Source organism: Thrips palmi, unplaced genomic scaffold, assembly GCF_012932325.1.
Source record: "Thrips palmi isolate BJ-2018 unplaced genomic scaffold, TpBJ-2018v1 HiC_scaffold_16, whole genome shotgun sequence".
Taxonomy (NCBI): Eukaryota; Metazoa; Arthropoda; class Insecta; order Thysanoptera; family Thripidae; genus Thrips; species Thrips palmi.
In genome coordinates, this window is record NW_023144625.1 from 10,707,371 (window position 1) to 10,725,563 (window position 18,193).

General features: G+C 56.8%; 1 protein-coding gene across 2 annotated transcripts in view; it reads left to right on the forward strand.

Annotated features, from left to right (window-relative positions):
* Window positions 1–15,884, forward strand: part of LOC117642100 (COBW domain-containing protein 1-like) — a 19,654-nt gene extending 3,770 nt beyond the window's left edge. The window contains exons 13-15 of one of the 2 annotated variants that reach the window (XM_034379936.1): window positions 13,736–13,853; window positions 14,014–14,123; window positions 15,753–15,884. In XM_034379936.1, the coding sequence (XP_034235827.1) occupies window positions 13,736–13,853; window positions 14,014–14,090 (195 nt within the window). In that variant the 3' untranslated portion in view covers window positions 14,091–14,123; window positions 15,753–15,884. The remainder of the gene's footprint in view (window positions 1–13,735; window positions 13,854–14,013; window positions 14,124–15,752) is intronic. The other variant, XM_034379937.1, reaches the window with a different exon arrangement.
* Window positions 15,885–18,193: the final 2,309 nt, after the last annotated feature.

The following is an 18,193-nucleotide window of genomic DNA, read 5'->3' on the forward strand; positions in this document are numbered from 1 at the left end:
CTCGCTCTCTCTCGCTCTCTCGCTCTCTCTCGCTCTCTCTCGCTCTCTCTCGCTCTCTCTCGCTCTCTCTCGCTCTCTCTCTCTCTCTCTCTCTCTCTCTCTCTCTCTCTCTCTCTCTCTCTCTCTCTCTCTCTCTCTCTCTCTTTCTCTCTTTCTCTCTTTCTCTCTTCCCCTCTCCCTCTCTCTCGCTCCAATTCCCAGCACGCACACGTACCTGGCTCCAATTGTCCGGGCCACTTAGTGGCCGTCTCGTCAGCCCGGCCCGGCCCGGCCCAGCCTCCCCTCGTCAGCCCGCGGTGCGGTGCGGTGCGGTCCGCGTCCGCGCCGCCGCTCACTCTTCGCTGTTCGGCTGTTCGCTCCCCTCTTGGCCCAGATACAGTGTAGGGAAGTCTGGCCGCGGGACCCGCGCGGGTTGCGCGTCTCCGGGGGGATCCCTTGGGAACCCTTGGCAAGCCCGAAGGGACCTTGGCGAAGCTACCTGTAGCTGCGATTGGCTGGCCAATTATTTGTGCCGCGCATTGCGACGCTTGTGTCGCAGGGGACGAGAGGGGGACTGTTCGGACTGCCACTCTGTCTCGGCGAGAGGATTGACCCGTCGCTACTCCGCGCGCGAGGGATTTCGCGAGCTGCCTCGTCGGGGGCACAGCGCGCTGGGGGTAGCGCCTGCAGACTTTTTCCGAGAGTCGTTTTCGTCGCTCTGTCTCTCTCGCACCCACACAGGATTGAGTGCGACAGAGACAGAGCGATGTAAATGACGCTTGGAATCAGTCTGCTGGGTCGTTTCTACTATTTTGGTGAGGCAGGATTTGACTGTTGGCGATACCCCGCCGACCAGTGGCTCGCAGCGCGAGGTAATGATGGAGTTCCGACCCGCTCTGGAGTTGCGCCCCCTGTCGAACCTCTCTGATCGTAAGCCCTGCTTATCTGTTTCCTCATTTGTTGATCCCAGCGTGTGGCCCGTTTCAACAAACTGCGATTTTTTCCCCGTGTTGCTGCTATTGCTGGGGCTGGGCCTTCCGCCGCGCCTACCTTCCGCTCGGGGAAGTGGTGACACGATTAGCGGGGATGATTTTTTACTTTTTCAATCGCCGGGACTAGTTTCTGTGGCCGAACCGGACCCAATGAGCGGGCTCTGTCAACATTGACATTCACACAATGCTGCGACTCGGTCTGTTGTGTGTCTGTTGTGTCTGTGTGTGTCTGTCTGTGTTGTCTTGTGTGTGTGTGTGTGTGTGTTGCGCGTGTGCGTGTGTGCGTGTGCGTGTGTGTGTGCGTGTGTGTATGCGATGCAGAGGATTGGGGGGGGGGGAGAAGCGAATGAATGAATGAATGTGGGTCGTGTGTGAGTGTATATAAGCAAGCAAATAAATATATAAGCCTGTCTGATCATACTTTGAGTTGTTGTCCAATACCCTCATTTATCGAAATGTGGCGAGGCGGCGAGGTCGGATCGGGGAGGGAAGGTTGGCGAAGGAAAGGAAGGAAGGAAAAAGAGGGGAGGGAGTGGCCTTTTTGCTAAATGCGTCGCATCGCGTCGCGTCCCTTCGCGGATTTATCAAGTTGTCAACGAGGAAATGAAGTAATTGAAACAGCGAGGCGGAACACGAGTTTCGACCGTCGTGCAACTGCAGTTTGGGATTAATTTGCATTGCCGGTCGGTTTGCGCGCGAATCGGTTCGGCAAACGGCGATAACAGTGATTGTCAGCATGCTGATGAAATACATGGTGGTGCATGAAATTCATGAAATTATTCATGGAGAAGTGCGTAATTATTTGCCCTGCCCCTTTTGCTCTCGGGAGCCAATGCCTGCCAACGTTCAAACTGGGCAAAGAAAGTGATTTCGTTTCCATTTTCACGTCGAGATGAAAAAAAATAATAAACTAAACTTTTTTTTGATCACCGTTTTATTTTGGCCCCCTCTAGTGAAAAGGGTGTTGCTGCCCTTACACTCGCAAGTTCCCACTCAGCTTTTTTCCTCGTAATACGGACAAGAGGCCTATTACTATGACAGCACAGCGAAAGTAGTAAACCTATGGTGAATGTTTATCAGTATCATGAGATCAGTCGCTTATGTTACAAAACCAATTTCTCAATGGACTATGATAGATTTGTCGTGTCGCGGCGAGCACCCATAGCTAAGTATCATGACTGCACGGCATACCTCAGTGGGGAATGGGTAGTGTACTTTGGCCGGGCCGTTTCCCAGACGCCCCCACCCTCAGCGCAAGGTGTGCTGGTAGTGCCCTGGACCTCATTGGGAGACTACTAATGGTCCTCGCCCACCCTCCGCGGCCTCCGCATCGCATTGTCTGGCACACACTGATTCCGAGAGGCCGCTTTCGTCGCTCTGTCTCTCTCGCACTCACGGGGTGAAGCGTATGAGTGCGAGAGAGACAGAGCCTCTCGGAATGAGTCGCCGCGCTCGCCGTCACGCGGCCCAATATGTGATGATAAACTGATCGCACCCGTCCGTCCGCCGCGTCCGTCCGCCGCGCTCCCCTCCCCCGGCATTATGCGCGGCTACGCGGCGGGGTCATGCCTCTCGTACCAAATATGAAGCTGCACTACAAATTGTGTTGACAAACTGCTGTGTATTAAACGCTGCCCCGCCACGCCGCGCGAAGCCAAGCCGAGGGGTGAGACGGACGGGACGCGGACACTCCGCGCTCGACAGATTATACCTATACACGTTCCTGCATCTGTGTGTGTGTGTGTGTGTGTGTGTATTTGTGAGTGTGTGTGTGCGCGAATGAACCTCTTTTGATTTTTTTTATCAACGGGTCCATACCAACCCCTCCTGCATGGTTACATTCACGCCTGTCTGTATGACTAGAGGCGCGTTGCGTAAAGACACGCAGGGATAGAAGGAGGTTTAAAAAGGGGGGGGGGAATGCAGCGAGTTAATTTTGCCGCGCAATTTAGCTCAGGAGGCACATGCAGGCGCGTACTGCCCCAGGATTTGCCTTCAGAGGGGTCATGTTGCACCTTTTTGCCCTCTCACGGCAGATTTTACTGTCGTTTGCCTACCTTTAGTAGGTTTGCTCTGAGGGTTGCCTAGATTCAGGCGGATTGCTCTGAGGGTTGCCTACATCTAGGTGCATTGGTTGCCTGCCTTTAGGCGGATTGCTCTGAGGGTTACCTTCGAGGTTACCTTTGCTACATTCAGGTCCTTCAGGGGGTGGGTGACCCCCTTACGCGGCAAGCGTGACTCGAAATGACGCCCCGAGAGCGGCACTGTCGTATTGACCCGTTGTTGGCGGTGACTCGGCGAAACGAAAGGGTTGGTGACGCTGCTCGGCTCCGCGGGCTTTGCGGGCGGTCCATCCGCACCCAGAAGACTGACTCCACGAGAGTCGTTTTCATCGCCCTGTCTCTCTCGCACCGACACGGGACGCTCTGTGAGTGCGAGAGAGACAAGGCAACGAAGACTCTCGGAATCAGTCTGCACTGCAGTAATCACCAGTATGATACCCACCCAGCCGATGAGGTATCACCGCCCAGCTGCCGAAATGCGCGCAGTGCGCCGCCAATGTGAATGTGTGTAAACAAGGGGGCGGGGAGGAGGGACTTTATGGCCGCCACATGCCGCAATCGATTCATTCACATTCATATTGCGGTTCGGGGCCGCCTTCATTCGCACGCGTGGAAACCGAATGGAATGAAATTTTGTCTGTTTGGCGGACAATGCTGTGTCTGTGTGCGTGTCTGTGTGTCTGCAATGTGTGGCGGTACAGCCGTAGGGGGACCGGCATATTATGATGAGCTCTCGCTGCTGTCTCCACGCGTACTACACCGCGAAAAAAAGGGGTGGGGGAGCCACTATTATTTTAATTCCGAGGCCCACAGCGCGTTTCCGCCGGAGGGGTGGGGCGGCTGGTATAAAGAAGCCAATGATGGTTGCTGGCGAGTCCTCACCTGGTTGGGAGCCCCTCCCCTCTCTGCCTTTCCTCTCCCCTCCCCTCGCGGTCCTCCGTCCTCCCCGCCAACCGGAGCTAAACGTGTTTTGATAGCCAGACCCTCTCCCCCCGCTCACCTGGCTCACCGGCCCTGTTTGCATACGTTCCTCCATCTTGTGTCGGTCATCATCTAATTTCCTCGGCCTGCCCTCGGTGTATACTTTTCAAACCAGATTATTCATACTTCTTCTTTTTTTTTTTCTCACAGCGTTCATTCGAATCATCGCTTGTATATAGCCTCGAGCAGTTTTACGCAAACACGTCAGGGTGGGGGTAGTTTTGTGTTTATTTTTTGACGGGGTAGACTCAGTGTGTGTGTGTGTGTGTGTGTGTGTGTGTGTGTGTGTGTGTGTGTGTGTGTGTGTAGCGGAGGAGAAAGGGGGTAAACCGACTAGTTGGGTTGGTCACCTCCTTCATCGCCATCGTGAGATAATCTTAACCTTCCCCGAGGCAATGGCGCGGTACGTCGTTCTCGCGTCGATGCTTCGCAGCGCAAAACGTGAGAATCGTCGGTGGTGTCCGAACTGCTCCTCCAAAATAACGCACCTCGAAACCGTGATTCAACGTTGTTAGATGTTTTGATTTCGAAAACAGAAAGGTCGTTCCGTGTGGGCGACTGATTTTGCGATTTGATTAGAGGCGGATGTTCGTATTGTTTTGAATTTTCGTGGTCGAATCGAATGAATGAGATGAGAAGTGCATTGATGCGTGTTTTAAAGGTTTGTTTGCCGATACATCATGCGCTCTCTCTCTCTCTCTCTCTCTCTCTCTCTCTCTCTCTCTCTCTCTCTCTCTCTCTCTCTCGTAATGAAGGCTCACGTATTCCAATACTGTGCGTATGGGAAGGATTACCACACTGGCCCTGCATATAAGCCGGCCGAGCTGCCAATACGCCAAGCCGTAATTGTGTGGGCCGCCGGGCCATTTGTCACCGAGCCAGCCAGCAGACTGATTCCGAGAGTCGTTTTCGTCGCTCTGTCTCTCTCGCAAACTATGCTGGACGCCCCATGAGTGCGAGAGAGGCAGAGCGACGAGGGAGAATGCAGTGTGCTGGCTCACCCCCACCCCCATTGAGCAGGCGCTGTCAAAACACATATAGGGTGGCGGCGATGATCCCTATCGATGGCCGTGGTTTATCGGGCCGAGTTTTGGGCCAGTTGGACTGGCGGGTGAATTCGAGGATGTGCGTCGATCAACACGGAAAAATCCTAAATCCTCCGCAGTTTCAAACAGCAATGTCATAAGCATTGCTGGGGTCTCCTTGCTTGATTATGGCTGGAATGACTGTTGAATGGTTTAAAATTGAGCCAGATACTCGGTTAGAACTTTGCCAGTCTTGCCTTCGCGAGTCTACCCGAAGCTACCCGAAGCCCTTTTGCCTGTTGCAACGTCGGAACTGCGCCCCGTGCCGACACTGTTGTCATTGGCCGGTTTGCCCGTTGGCGCGCACTTCCTCGACATCTGCCGCAAGCTGCCTCGCTCCGCACAGTGTGCGCACACGCCGCCCAGTCAGCCGTGCGCGGATTACCCCGAAGGTACACTGTCTGCGCCGTGCAGGCCGTGCCAGGTGACTGGCACCCCTATCTGCACCACGAGCAGTTCAAGCGCTGTGTAAGGCACTCCCATAAGGTTCGGTGATACATGACCCAGATGGTTCAGAGTTAAACATGGCATAGTGGGCCAGAAGACCGGCGCAGACGGCCAAAATTCTAGACTTGTTTTGACCTACAGAGTCACTAAATGAGACTCGAAGATAACACTTGACCCCACCAATGAATTGCTCTCCGAACCCATGGTGAAGTCACAAGCTTGGTTCTAGTCCTGTTTAGCGACTCTGAAGCTCAAAACGCGTCTAGAGTTTTTGCCGCCCGTGCCGACCTTCTAGCCCACTGTGCACGGGTCCTTTTTGAGTCCGAGTCGCTCGGAGTGACACTGTCCTGCCGTGCTCCGCGGGGGCCCCGGGACACGGCACCGCGCGCGCAAAGCAGTTTGGCAATAAACTGGTGATCCTCCTTTTTTGCCCGGCTTTGGACTTGATCTGCTTGTGTGCTTTGCGGCACGCCCTGCCCTGCCGATGACGAAACGCAGTCTTAAAGACCAAAGTGAGATTGCAATTCACACATGGGCGGACGCGTGGCGATTTCAGCCTTTGTTGACGCAAAAGGAGACTTTGACGGAAAACATGTTGTTGGCTTCCGCTTGCGCGTGTGTGTGTGAATGTGCGTGCGCGCGTTTGGCGGGACGTTTTATCGACAAAGGCGTATTGCGTGAGCTTTCTTCTTTCACTTTTTCGCTTTCATACTCTCCCTTTCTTCGGATTGGATCACAGCCGTAATACCTCTGGAACGAGCGTAATTCCGCGTGTTGCCGTTAAGCGAGTACAATGCCAAAAAACACTGAAAATTGAGGGGTGAGAATTCTGGACAAATTTTGGTGGGAAATATTTCATTCCGTTTTGTGGTGACAGAAAGTTCTCTCCAAATTTTGGCATCATTCATTGCTCTACCAGCCCCTATGACGTGGAACACATTCTCACTACCTCATGTGACGAAAATTCTGATTTTCACCACTGAAAAGATCAGAAATTCGATTATCATCGCTGCAGCCGCGAGAATTTCGATTTTCACCACACGAAAGGTGAAGTTTCCCTGACCATCTGGGTGGCTTAATTTATCACCTGAGTTTTCAGTGACCGGTGACTTAAAATAGATCATGTGGCGGTCCGAGAAACGCAAGCTGTGCCCACAGATTTTCTTCTTCCACTTGGCTCCTAATTGCTTCGAGAGGATGGTCGAGCCAAGGAGGTCGAGAGGACAGCGCGGGAAACCCTTTGGCGGTGCACATCGTCGAGCGGCTACTAATCTGCATCCGGTCGAGCGTTGTCCTTGTCTCTCGCACGGCAGCGCCTGCAGCCCGCATGCAGTAGAGTGAGACAGACGTCCATTGAGCCGCCGAAGGCACAAGGAGGCGTCTTGAATGGGAAACGGGTTGCGAAGGCTGTTGCAAAGACGTCCTCCTTTGGAGTCCCAGCTGCAGCCGTGAGCACGCACGCACGCCCCGATAGGCGTGCAGATCAATCTTTTCGGAAGGCGCAAGCGGCTCGTGCACCAACCCTTGCATTGTGCGCAGAAAAAAGAAGAGAAAACGCAGTCGGATGCCTCTGCCAAAGTTAGCCTGGCCCGAGTCAGGGTTGGCCTTTGGTCTTCATGGGTATCTGCAAGAGATCTGCTAGTGGATCTTCTAAGATGTATTTGGAAGAGCCTCAAGATCTGCTAAGATCAGCTTGCAGAGCTGATGCAAAAGATGATCTAGTCGAAAAATCAACTAGTGGAACTTCAGAAATCAACTTGGATTTGCTTAGATCAACTTGTAGGTTTGAAAAGATCAACAACTTAGACGTCTTCAAAGACCAGCTAATTGTAGATCTGCACCGGCCAACTTGTAGGACTGAAGATATCAACTTGGATCTCAAGTGACCATAAGGCCACAAGGCGGACACGTTGTCCGAACTTGATCGCTTCCAGTCCCAGAGCATCGCCATTGTACAGCAGCGTTGACTGTCTCCTTTTGACTCGCGTGGTGCGCACATTCAATTAGAGCGTTCATCAAGATGGAGCTCTGGAGCGTCAGCTGGCTAACAAAACTTATCCTCGAGTGTGTGTGCGCTCTGCGCTCTGCAGACTGAGAGTCGTTTTCGTCGCTCCGTCTCTCTCGAACTGGAACGCCCCATGAGTGCGAGGGAGACAGAGCGACGAAGAGGACTCTCGGAATCAGTCTGGTGCGCGTGAGTTGAAGGACCCGCGCATGAAAGAGAACCAGCCCTTGCCCGATCATCGGCGATTGTCTGCCACCCCATCTCATTTGAATGCATACTTGCCACGCGGATGATATTTTGGCGCGTGGTAGCGGGGCGTGTAGGGCGTCCGCACTGCAGCAACAGAAATAAGTACGAACTTGGTCAATCAGTGGAAACGGTCACAAATTCCGTTCAATGTCAAAAAAATTGGTTGAGACAAATCCACTATTGGTATGTTTCTTCGGCTAACCTAACCTAATTGACAGGACTGTCTTGGTCAAACTGTTGTTTTTAAGAAAGTCAACCTATTTTGAGTCGATATGACTTCCCTCATTTTACAGTATTTGGCCTGTAAATTCTTAATGTTTCTTAAAACACAGGAATCCGAGGAATCAAAGTTTGATGCGCGTCCAACTCATATTTTTTTCAAGTTTTGGCGTTCGTGGGGCCTGCCCCCTGCGTGGCTCACCTCCAAGGCTCCAAGGTGGTCGCGCGATTATTGAGGGCCGGTAAATAATTTGTTTTGACTGTGGGCCGATTTCGAACTGAGCCTTCGTCACTCTCCTCTCACATTCACGCGACACAGTGCGAGAGAGTTAGAGAGAGAGAAGAGAGAGAGAGAGAGAGAGAGAGAGAGAGAGAGAGAGAGGGAGAGAGAGAGAGAGAGCGCCTGCTGGTGCATTGCTGGTGTCCAGACGGGCGACCTTCCCCGTGTTCTCCGCCCCGCATTCCTGGTGCCTTTATAGAATGGGCCCTGCTTTGCATGATAGGGGTCGTGGCGGGGCACGCCACGGCAGCGCCTCGCCCTCTCCGTCTCTCTCGCCCTCGTGGGCCGGCCCGCAGTGCCCGCAGCGGTGCGAGAGAGACGGAGCGACAAGCTGTGTTCGGAATGGCCATGCCAGCACAGCGCCAGCCCCTCACGACACGGCGCGCACATTCTCCATTACAGCGGATTCAAGTCCGCCCCCTCTGCCCCTGCGGCCCCCGCGGCCCCTCCCCACATCTGGGGACAAATGTTTGCCGGCAGCACTGGCAGAAAGGAGAGGCGGGCCGAAATATCACCGGGGTCCATGAAGACGGGAAGGCACTGGAAGGTGGGTGGGTCGGCGGTGCACAGTGGATCTGCCAGGGCGTGGCCGAAATTGCGTTCTGAGCTCCAGAACCGAACTCGAACCGAACCCCTCCAACGGATTGCTCTTCGAACGAGGAATCCATTGATATGGTCACACGTTTGGTTCGAGTCATGTTAAGCAACTCTGGAGGTCAGAATTTTGGCCGCCTCCACCGGCCTTCATGCCGACTGTGTATCCCAGCGGTTCTCAACCTTTCTCGGCTTGCGACCCCAAATTTGTAGCCAAAAATTTCCGCGACCCCCAGGAAAAGTTTCGCGACCCCACGGGACCCCTCCTTTAGCATGCCACTGCGTCTGATCCGAGGCGGGCATTTTGCTCCCTCAACGGGCAATTGGTCTTTGGACCTTCCTTTAGCATGCCTCTGTTACGGAGTGCGATTATCAGTCTTAGTTTGGGAGCAGTATTGTCTCAAAGTTGGCCAAAACGCTCAGAAATGTCTTTAAAAAATCATGTTTTGGGTCGATTTTAAGCAGCCACTGCGTCTGATCCAAGGCGGGCATTTTGCTCCCTCAACGGGCAATTGTTCCTTGGACCTTCCTTTAGCATGCCTCTGTTACGGAATGCGATTATCAGTCTTAGTTTGGGAGCAGTATTGTCTCAAAGTTGGCCAAAACGCTCAGAAATGTCTTTAAAAAATCATGTTTTGGGTCGATTTTAAGCAGCCACTGCGTCTGATCCAAGGCGGGCATTTTGCTCCCTCAACGGGCAATTGGTCTTTGGACCTTCCTTTAGCATGCCTCTGTTACGGAGTGCGATTATCAGTCTTAGTTTGGGAGCAGTATTGTCTCAAAGTTGGCCAAAACGCTCAGAAATGTCTTTAAAAAATCATGTTTTGGTCGATTTTAAGCAGCCACTGCGTCTGATTCAAGGCGGGCATTTTGCTCCCTCAACGGGCAATTGTTCCTTGGACCTTCCTTTAGCATGCCTCTGTTACGGAATGCGATTATCAGTCTTAGTTTTGGGAGCAGTATTGTCTCAAAGTTGACCAAAACAGGCACAACGATTTTTCAAAGACATTTCTGAGCGTTTCGGCCAACTTTGAGACAATACTGCTCCCAAACTAAGACTGATAATCACACTCCGTAACAAAGGCATGCTAAAAGAAGGTCCAAAGACCAATTGCCTGTTGAGGGAGCAAAATGCCCGCCTTGGATCAGACGCAGTGGCTGCTTAAAATCGACCCAAAACATGATTTTTTAAAGACATTTCTGAGCGTTTTGGCCAACTTTGAGACAATACTGCTCCCAAACTAAGACTGATAATCGCACTCCGTAACAGAGGCATGCTAAAGGAAGGTCCAAAGACCAATTGCCCGTTGAGGGAGCAAAATGCCCGCCTCGGATCAGACGCAGTGGCTGCTTAAAATCGGCCCAAAACACGACCCCAGCTACCTCGCCGCGACCCCTTAAAATTTTTTCGCGACCCCACTTGGGGTCGCGACCCTAAGGTTGAGAACCACTGGTGTATCCGTTGTGCCTCATTCGTGTAGAGCTGACAGTGTGGCGAAATTTTCTGGCCACTGTTTGGACACTGTGCTGTGCTGTGGCGTGCGGGTGCTTGGATCGCCTCGGCCTCGGCAGTGGGTCCGACACGTCTGTTTGTGCAGAGCAGCATTTCACCTTGGGCCGTGCTCGGCCCGGTCGCCATGGAGCCCCGCCCCGCCCCGCCCACGGCTGCGTCGGGCCGCCACCGCCACCCCCAAATATTAATACAGGCCAGGGTGTTGATTGTCCTACGGGACAACAACACTCGTGTCATAGCGCCGCCTCTCCCCGCATTCCCGCCTTGGGCCCCTCGGAATGCGGGGCTCGCTCCGTCGCTCTGTCTCTCTCGCACCCAAGAGGGGCGCCCCAGGAGTGCGAGTGAGACAGAGCGCGACGGGCCCGGAATCGGCCGTCGTTACGCGCTGTCCTCGAACCACCGTGGAGGGACCTCCACCCGCCGTGCCTTGAACACTCGCACTGGTGCTCTGTATGAGACGTGCAGAGACAGTGTGACCCGGAGTAAAATGAAAAGATAGCAAGTTTGGGGTACATATAGCGCGGTGGGGGTTTAGGTTAAACCCCCCAATTTGTCACACTCAATGTTGATGTACAATTTCGTACGCGGTAATGCATGATTTTGAACCTGCGTGTAACGTTTTGCACAAAACTGCGCCCAAATTTGTATGAAATTATAGATTTCGATCTAGCCGGAGTAACAAAACTGTCGCTATAGCGAGGATGTATCCTCAGCTGTGCGCCCGTAGCGGCCAGTTTCCACTTGGTCCATAGCCGTTCAGAGTGCGCGTGGGGCTGCACCGTGGGTCTCACTGGTTTGACGGCGAGGCGAACAAGAGAACAGCCCTTCCTTGTTTTTTTTTTTTTTTTTTTTTTTTCCGTGCCGCGCGTGCTATAGCCGTGCCCTTGCTCCGCGGAATGGCGCCCGACCACTTGAAGTGCGCGCTGCACCTCCCCTCCCCTCCCCCTCCCCTCCCCCCCCCCCCTCCCCTCCCCTCCCCTCCCCTCCCCTCCGCGACGGGGAAAGCCGCCGGCAAAGATTAATTTTAAACGGATTTATGTGGCCGGGGCCGGCGAGTGAATATGACTTAGCGCCTCCCCGCGCGAGGGTGGCGTCGTGAGGGAATGGAGGGGAAGGGAAGGGAGGGGGGAAGGGAGGGCACCGTCGGTAGTCGATGAGGGGCCAACAGTTAATTCGCGGAGCTCACCGCATTTCATTAGCAAGCAGCCCATATTGCACGCTCCCTATCACACACTACCCCAATAATACAGCTGCTGGTTCGTATGTCTGTCTGTCTGTCTGTCTCTCTCTCTCTCTCTCGCTCCCGCTGCTGGTTCTGCCTGTCTCTCTCACTCTCAGGCGGGCCGCGCACGTAGGCACACGCACGCCTGCCCACACGGGTGGAGCGGCATTTATTTCTATTTATTCCTAACCGCGAGAGGTTTATGTGTGTGCGGCGTGCTGCCGAGCGAAGAGTCGTCTCCGCTCTGTCTGTCTCTGTCGCACTCGTGGGGCTCTCCGTCAGGGTGCGAGAGAGACAGAGCGACAAGCCGCGATCTTCTGGATAGCTCGGCTGGGCGCGATCGGTGGCGAAGGAATCGGTCGGTGTGGGGGGACGTCCCTAAAGCACGTCGGAACGAAGAGGCTTTCGCGAGCTTTGCTGGGGGACCGCCCCGAAGTACCTTGGAAGCCGCGCTGTGCGTGGCGGTGTCTCCAAAGTTCACACATTTCAACAGCCGGCCGGCTGGGGACCTAAGTCAGACGGAGCCCCAGGCCGAGCCCCAGGCCGAGCGAGCCCCAGGCGCTGGGGCAGCCGGAGCAGGGCTTCATTTTGGCGGGCCGACACGCCGACCGACCATTCTGTGTCGTCCCTCGTCCTTCTGGCGGTCCGGGATGTGCTTCCGCATCGCGGCCGGCAGCTTGGTGGGCAGCTTGGCGGGAAGGTGGTTGGGCATGGGCAGCGTGGTGGGCAGCGTGGTGGACAGCGTGGTGGACAGCTTGGTGGGCGGTGGGCTTCCGGGCAGCAGCAGTGCGCTGAAGCCGACAAGCTTCTGGGTGGCGAATGCGTTCACGCCCCGCTTATATTATGCGGTCGTGGAATGTCCGAAGCGCGGGGCCGACGGGGCAGTCCAACAGTGCGGCAGTGCGGCGAGGGAGGGGCGGAAGAGAGTTGCTCGGGTGGGAGGCAAAGCAGCTCAGCAGGCCGCTACACTAGACTGTGTCGACGCGCTGTCACGCGTTGGTTGGTCGCAGCGTGTCGCAGCAAAGGGCGTATGCGTCATAGAGGGAATCACGGGTTTCCAGAGTCGTCCTCATCGTCGCTCTGTCTCTCTCGCGCCCATACCGGACGCCCCAAGAGTGCGAGAGAGACAGAGCGACGCGAAAAAGACTCTGGGAATCAGTGTGCCGGAAGAAGTACAGTCGCGAAGCGCGTTGTCCGTGTTTTGGGTGAGCTGAACGCGCGGGGCGTGGCGGCGCGGACCGCGCGCACCGCGTCGAGTGTTTGGCGGCGGCGTGTCGCGCGCGTGCGTGCCCTTGTAATGAGAGCCTCGGCACGCGCCGCCACGCGCCGCGCGGCCAATATCACGCTTGTTCGCGCCCCGCCGTCGCCTCTCTCTCTCTCTCTCTCTCTCTCTCTCTCTCTCTCTCTCTCTCTCTCTCTCTCTCTCTCTCTCTCTCTCTCTCACTCTCACACCCGCGGGGCGTGGGCGGCGTGCGCGGCGTGCCGGAGGGGTGCGAGCGAGACGGCCGCCCGGACGGCGTGCTTGACTCGTGTCGCGACGCGCGCGTCGAGATGAAGGGCGGCAAACAGCACGCACGCTGCCAAGCCCGGCCACGCCGCGCGCGCATCGCGGCGCCCTTATTACATATTTACTCGGGTGATGTAAGTCGCCGGTGATGGCCGTGGAAGGGTGTCGCCGTCGCCGCCGCCTGGCCGAGGCCTGCAGATTGATTTCGAGAGTCGTTTTCGTCGCTCGGTCTCCCTCGCACTCACGGGGCGTCCCCTGCGGGTGCGAGAGAGACAGCGCGGCGGGAACGACCTTCGGAATCAGTCTGCCGGGCCGCTGGGTTCCCCGAGGCCGAGCGGCGAAATTGGAGTTGGAAAAAGGGAAAAGGGTGCGGCCGGCAGGTTGATGTCGAACGGTGCTTTGTCTCTCTTGCTCTCTTCACGAGGACGACGTTTTCTGTCGGCGAAAGGTGTGAGAGAAAGAGAGAGAGAGAGAGAGAGAGAGAGAGAGAGAGAGAGAGAGAGAGAGAGAGAGAGAGAGAGAGAGAGAGAGAGAGAGAGAGAGAACAACCACACTTACGGTGTCTCCTTCAAGGTGCTTGAGGGCCTCCTTGTCCGCAGGGCGTGCTGATGCTGGACGGCCGGCCGCACCTGCTGCAGGCAGTGTACCAGACCTGGGACGTGGAAGCGGTGCCGGACTCGGCGGCCGAGCCCGTCCAGGACCGCCTCATCTTCATCGGTAAGTCATTCTGTCTCTATCGCACCGCCACGGGGTGCCCCTGCCCCACGAGTGCGAGAGAGACTCTCGGAATCAGTCTGCTTTCTCTCTCGCGCCGCCACGGGGCGCCCGGGTGGACCGAGTAACGTAACCAGCATGCTGACCCTCTTGTTGACCCCAGGCCGCCACCTGGAGGAGGGCTGCCTCCGCCGCCTGCTGCAGGAGTGCGTCGCCGAGACGTCGCCGTCGTCCGCCTGAGCGCCGCCGTCGCCGTCCCGTCTGCGTCCGCAGGTGAGTCTCGCCTCGTCCTCGCCGCGCGATAATAGCCTGTTATCGTTGCCCTGCCCGCCCGGCCCGAGGCCCGGCCCGAGGCCCGGCCCGCCCGCCTTGAACCAGTCGCGCAATAACCTAAGCCCTCCTCCGCCTGGCTGGAGCCGCAGCCGAGCCAGCGGGGCCAGCGGGGCCGGAGCGCCGGCAGAATGATAAGCCGAGGTGTTGTGCCTGCCTCGTCGCAGCACCTCCCTTCTCTCCCTCACTCCCCCTCGTCGCCAACCTACCCGTCCTCGTCGCTCTCACTGGCGCCCCGCGCAGTCGCCGCCTCCCTCTCGTGCCCCTGTTCCGGCATAACTTTGAGTCACTGAGGCGGGCCCCGCCCCACCCCGCTGCTGGTCCGCTTCCCCCATTAGGAGCCGGCATAATGTTTTCCAGCACATCAAAGTACTTTTGGCGTTTTGGCGTTATTGCGGACCGACAATCCTCGACTGTGAATGGCGAGGCAACGGCCCCGCGGAGCCCCACGGCCAAAGGCAGCCACGTTTCCACCTCGCTTCACTCTGGAGCGATGAGCCAAAAAGAGAATTACTGGGCGCCCTTTGATGTCGCCACTACAAACAATGGCGGCCAAAGGCAGGCGGGGGCTTGCCGCCCGGCTTTGGCTTGGCTTCGCCTGGCTTTGGCTTTGCCTGGCTTTTCGCGTGTACCCGCCCGGCCGCGCCAAAACTTGAAAATGCCGCGACTCGGCGGCGGCGGCGGGTAGCGGCAAGCGCGGGTACTCACAGCGCAAGGCGCGCGGACGTCGCCCTCGGCCTCGGCGTCCACCAGTCCGTTTCCGAGAGTCGTTTTCGTCGCTCTGTCTCCCTTGCACTCATGGGGCGCCCCGTGCAGGTGCGAGAGAGACAGAGCGACTCTCGGCGTCCGTCTGCTGTCGCCGTGGGGCGCCATCTTCCTGTTTCCCTCGCGAGTGGGAAAACGGAATTGAATTCGCGAGCGTGACAGAGACGGAACGGATCCGCGCTTGGAGAAATGTGTATGTGCCGAGTCGCGAGAAACGTCAAAGAGGGCGGCGGGGCGAGAGCGACAGAGGAAATATTTTGCTTGCGTGTCTCTCGCCGGACTAGCGCTGTCGAAGGCGCGGGCGGCGACTACCCGTGGCCCAGCCGCCACCGGCCAGCTGTCTCTCTCGCAGCCCTGCGGGTCGTCCAGTGAGTGAGAGAGAGACAGAGCGACGAACAGGCGTGGATCCAGTGGGACAATTGCCCCACTTAGCCCCTAGGGTCGCCTGAAAGGTAGGCAAAAACCTTACTTTGCTCCTGTTAGTAGGCAAAAGTTTGCTACTTCTTCCCTCCTTCAGGACGAAAGCACAATTTGGACTCCTTTACATAGCTTTCTCCTGAACAGGAATAATTTTTAGTTAAAAATGTTGTACATTGAAGATTTTCCATATTATGGTGAAAATGTTCCATAGCTGTCTTCATAACACACCATTGAGAATTCGCTGTACCTTATACATATTTTGACAAATTTTGTTGGTATAACGGAGAAAATTTCCACCATAGTATGTTGGTGCAGCCTTCCATCGTAAGACATTTACAGTGTACTTTCAAAATTGACGAATGCCTGTTGTTGCTGTTTGTCCACCAGAATCGTGACGCAGAAGCCGAACGCAACGAGACTGCCCCGGAGTCGGCGCCCGAAGTCCACGCCGCAATGAGTCCATCAATGTCTTTTGACTCGATAACGAATAAAGTCGACCGCGAGTCGAAAGCTCCTCCGTCCGCACACCGAGTTGTCCTTCGCTCCCCTAATCCGTTTCGGCGTTTCGGCAGCGCTACGCCGCAGCGATTGCTGTCGAGAATGCTGGGCGCTGTACCGCACCGCCGCGCCTGCCTTCAGACCGATTCCGAGAGTCGTTTTCGTCGCTCTGTCTCTCTCGCACCTTTGCGGGAAGCCCCTTGAGTGCGAGAGAGACGGAGCGACGAAAACGACTCTCGGAATCAGTCTGCTGGCTCGGCTGGCTGCGCGGCCGCCCTGGTATTGTGCCCGCGCATATTGTTGTGCCAGGAACGGGTAGAAAAGGGGCGGGGTGGGTGGGGGGGGAGATATTGTTGTTGTAGAGATTGAGAAGCAAGAAGGCGCTGGAAAGCCAGCCGGAAGAGGGCCGGAAAGACAGCAGGCTGATTCCGAGCCCTGCTGTCGTCGCTCTGTCTCTCTCGCACCTGTAAGGATCGCCCCGAGAGCGAGAGAGAGAGAGAGAGAGAGAGAGAGAGAGAGAGAGAGAGAGAGAGAGAGAGAGAGAGAGAAGCGGGGAGTGGGGTGGGCGTAAGCACTCTTTGACTCTTTGGAATCAGCCTGCCGGACCGTCGTACGGACCACGACGACACAAGTCTGAAATTCCCCGTGTCCAAAAGCTGGAAGCTATATATGGAGTGGGCTGTGTGTGTTGTCGCCCCATCGACCCGCACACGGCTGGAGGGCAGTTCTCCAGGGCCGCTGGCTGGAGTCCGCCGCGCCGCTCCGGCACCGCCCGGAATGTCGCGCCCCAGGTTGGCAGCTTTATCCGCCTGACGACGGCGGGGTAGGCCGCACGCGGCGCGGGCCTGTCCGGCGGCACGGCCTCGGCCTGCCTCGCGGGCGGCGGCGAGCGGACACGGCGACACCGCGGGCACCGCGCCGCCGCGGCAAGCCTTGTGCCGTGGACTATTTTCGTTGCTTTTGTGCCGTGTGTGTGTGTGTGTGTGTGTGTGTGTGTGTGTGTGTGTGAGAGAGAGAGAGAGAGAGAGAGAGAGAGAGAGAGAGAGAGAGGGAGGGAGAGAGAGAAGAGTGATGAGAGAAAGAGTGTGGGGTGTGTGTGTGTTGTGTTGGAGGTGTGTGTGAGAGATAGAGTGCGTGTGTGTGTGTGTGTGTGTGTGTGTGTGTGTGTGTGTGTGTGTGTGTTAGGTGGGAGGGGGGTTGTGGGGCCTTGTGACGTTTTTGTCGCGAGAAAGGGGCCGACGCAGCAGCAACCCATTGTCCGCCTGCCTGGCCGCCTGCCTGGCTGCCTGCCTGACCGACGGGGCGGCCGCTGGTCACAGATTAGGCGAGGATATCCGGGTGGACACAATCACGTCCGTCCGTCCGGCCGGCCGGCCCGGCGGTCCAGAAGGCCGCCGTGTGCGAGCACGGCAAGCAAGGCGGGCAAGGCGAGCCGGGAGCCGCCCCCGGCGGTGGCGGTGCGAGTCCTCGGTCGGCCCGAGTCGGCGGCGCACTCTATACAGGATTAGCCAATGTTTGTCACTGAGTCCGGCTCAATCCTTGATCTCCGCAGATGAAAGGCACCGACCGCCCGGCCGGCCGGCGGCTTGCTCGGCCCGCTCGGCTTGCCTCGGCCGCGCCGATGGCTCCGCCCGCTCCGCCCGCTCCGCCTGGCGTGTTGTGAGAGTTAGCGTACACAATGAAATTTGTTTGGCAGCGGCCGTCAAGTCGGACTCGGTCGACTGCGGCCAGGGCCGGGCCGGGCGGCCAGTGCGGTGCGGGCTCGGACCTCACCTCGGTCGGGACGGTCGGGCGGGACCCCCCACCCCCAACTTTTCTGCGCGGGAATACGCGAGAACGCCCGTGTTTCGAATAACCTTACATTGAGGGAGGTGCGGCAAAATAATTTCCACTGAAGTTCGCCGCCGATTTACCGAAAAATCACCTCATTTTGGGTAACTTGAAATATTTCTGCGGTAAGGCCTACACCCGCACTCAATCCTTGTTCGATTGAACGTCGTCGATTTTGGCAGCTGCATGCGACGGGCATGAAGCGCAGCGCCGCACAAAGCGGTTCCGGGTTCGAATACCCGTGCCGCCGCGCTCCCTTTTGTCATTGGCGAAAATGGCTTGGCTGAATGGTGGTCGCTGCGTTGCGCCCTTCGGGGCCCCTTCGGGCCCTTTGCCGCTGTAGGCCGCCTCGCGGGGACGCTCTGTCGCTGTGCGGTGTTGTGCTTTGGGCGGCAGGCTGAGTTCGAGCTTCCACTTGTCTCTTTCCCACCCTTGCGCGGGACGTCCTGAGTGAAAGAGAGATAGACGAAAGCGGCAAAAGCAGAGCTCGCGGAATCAGC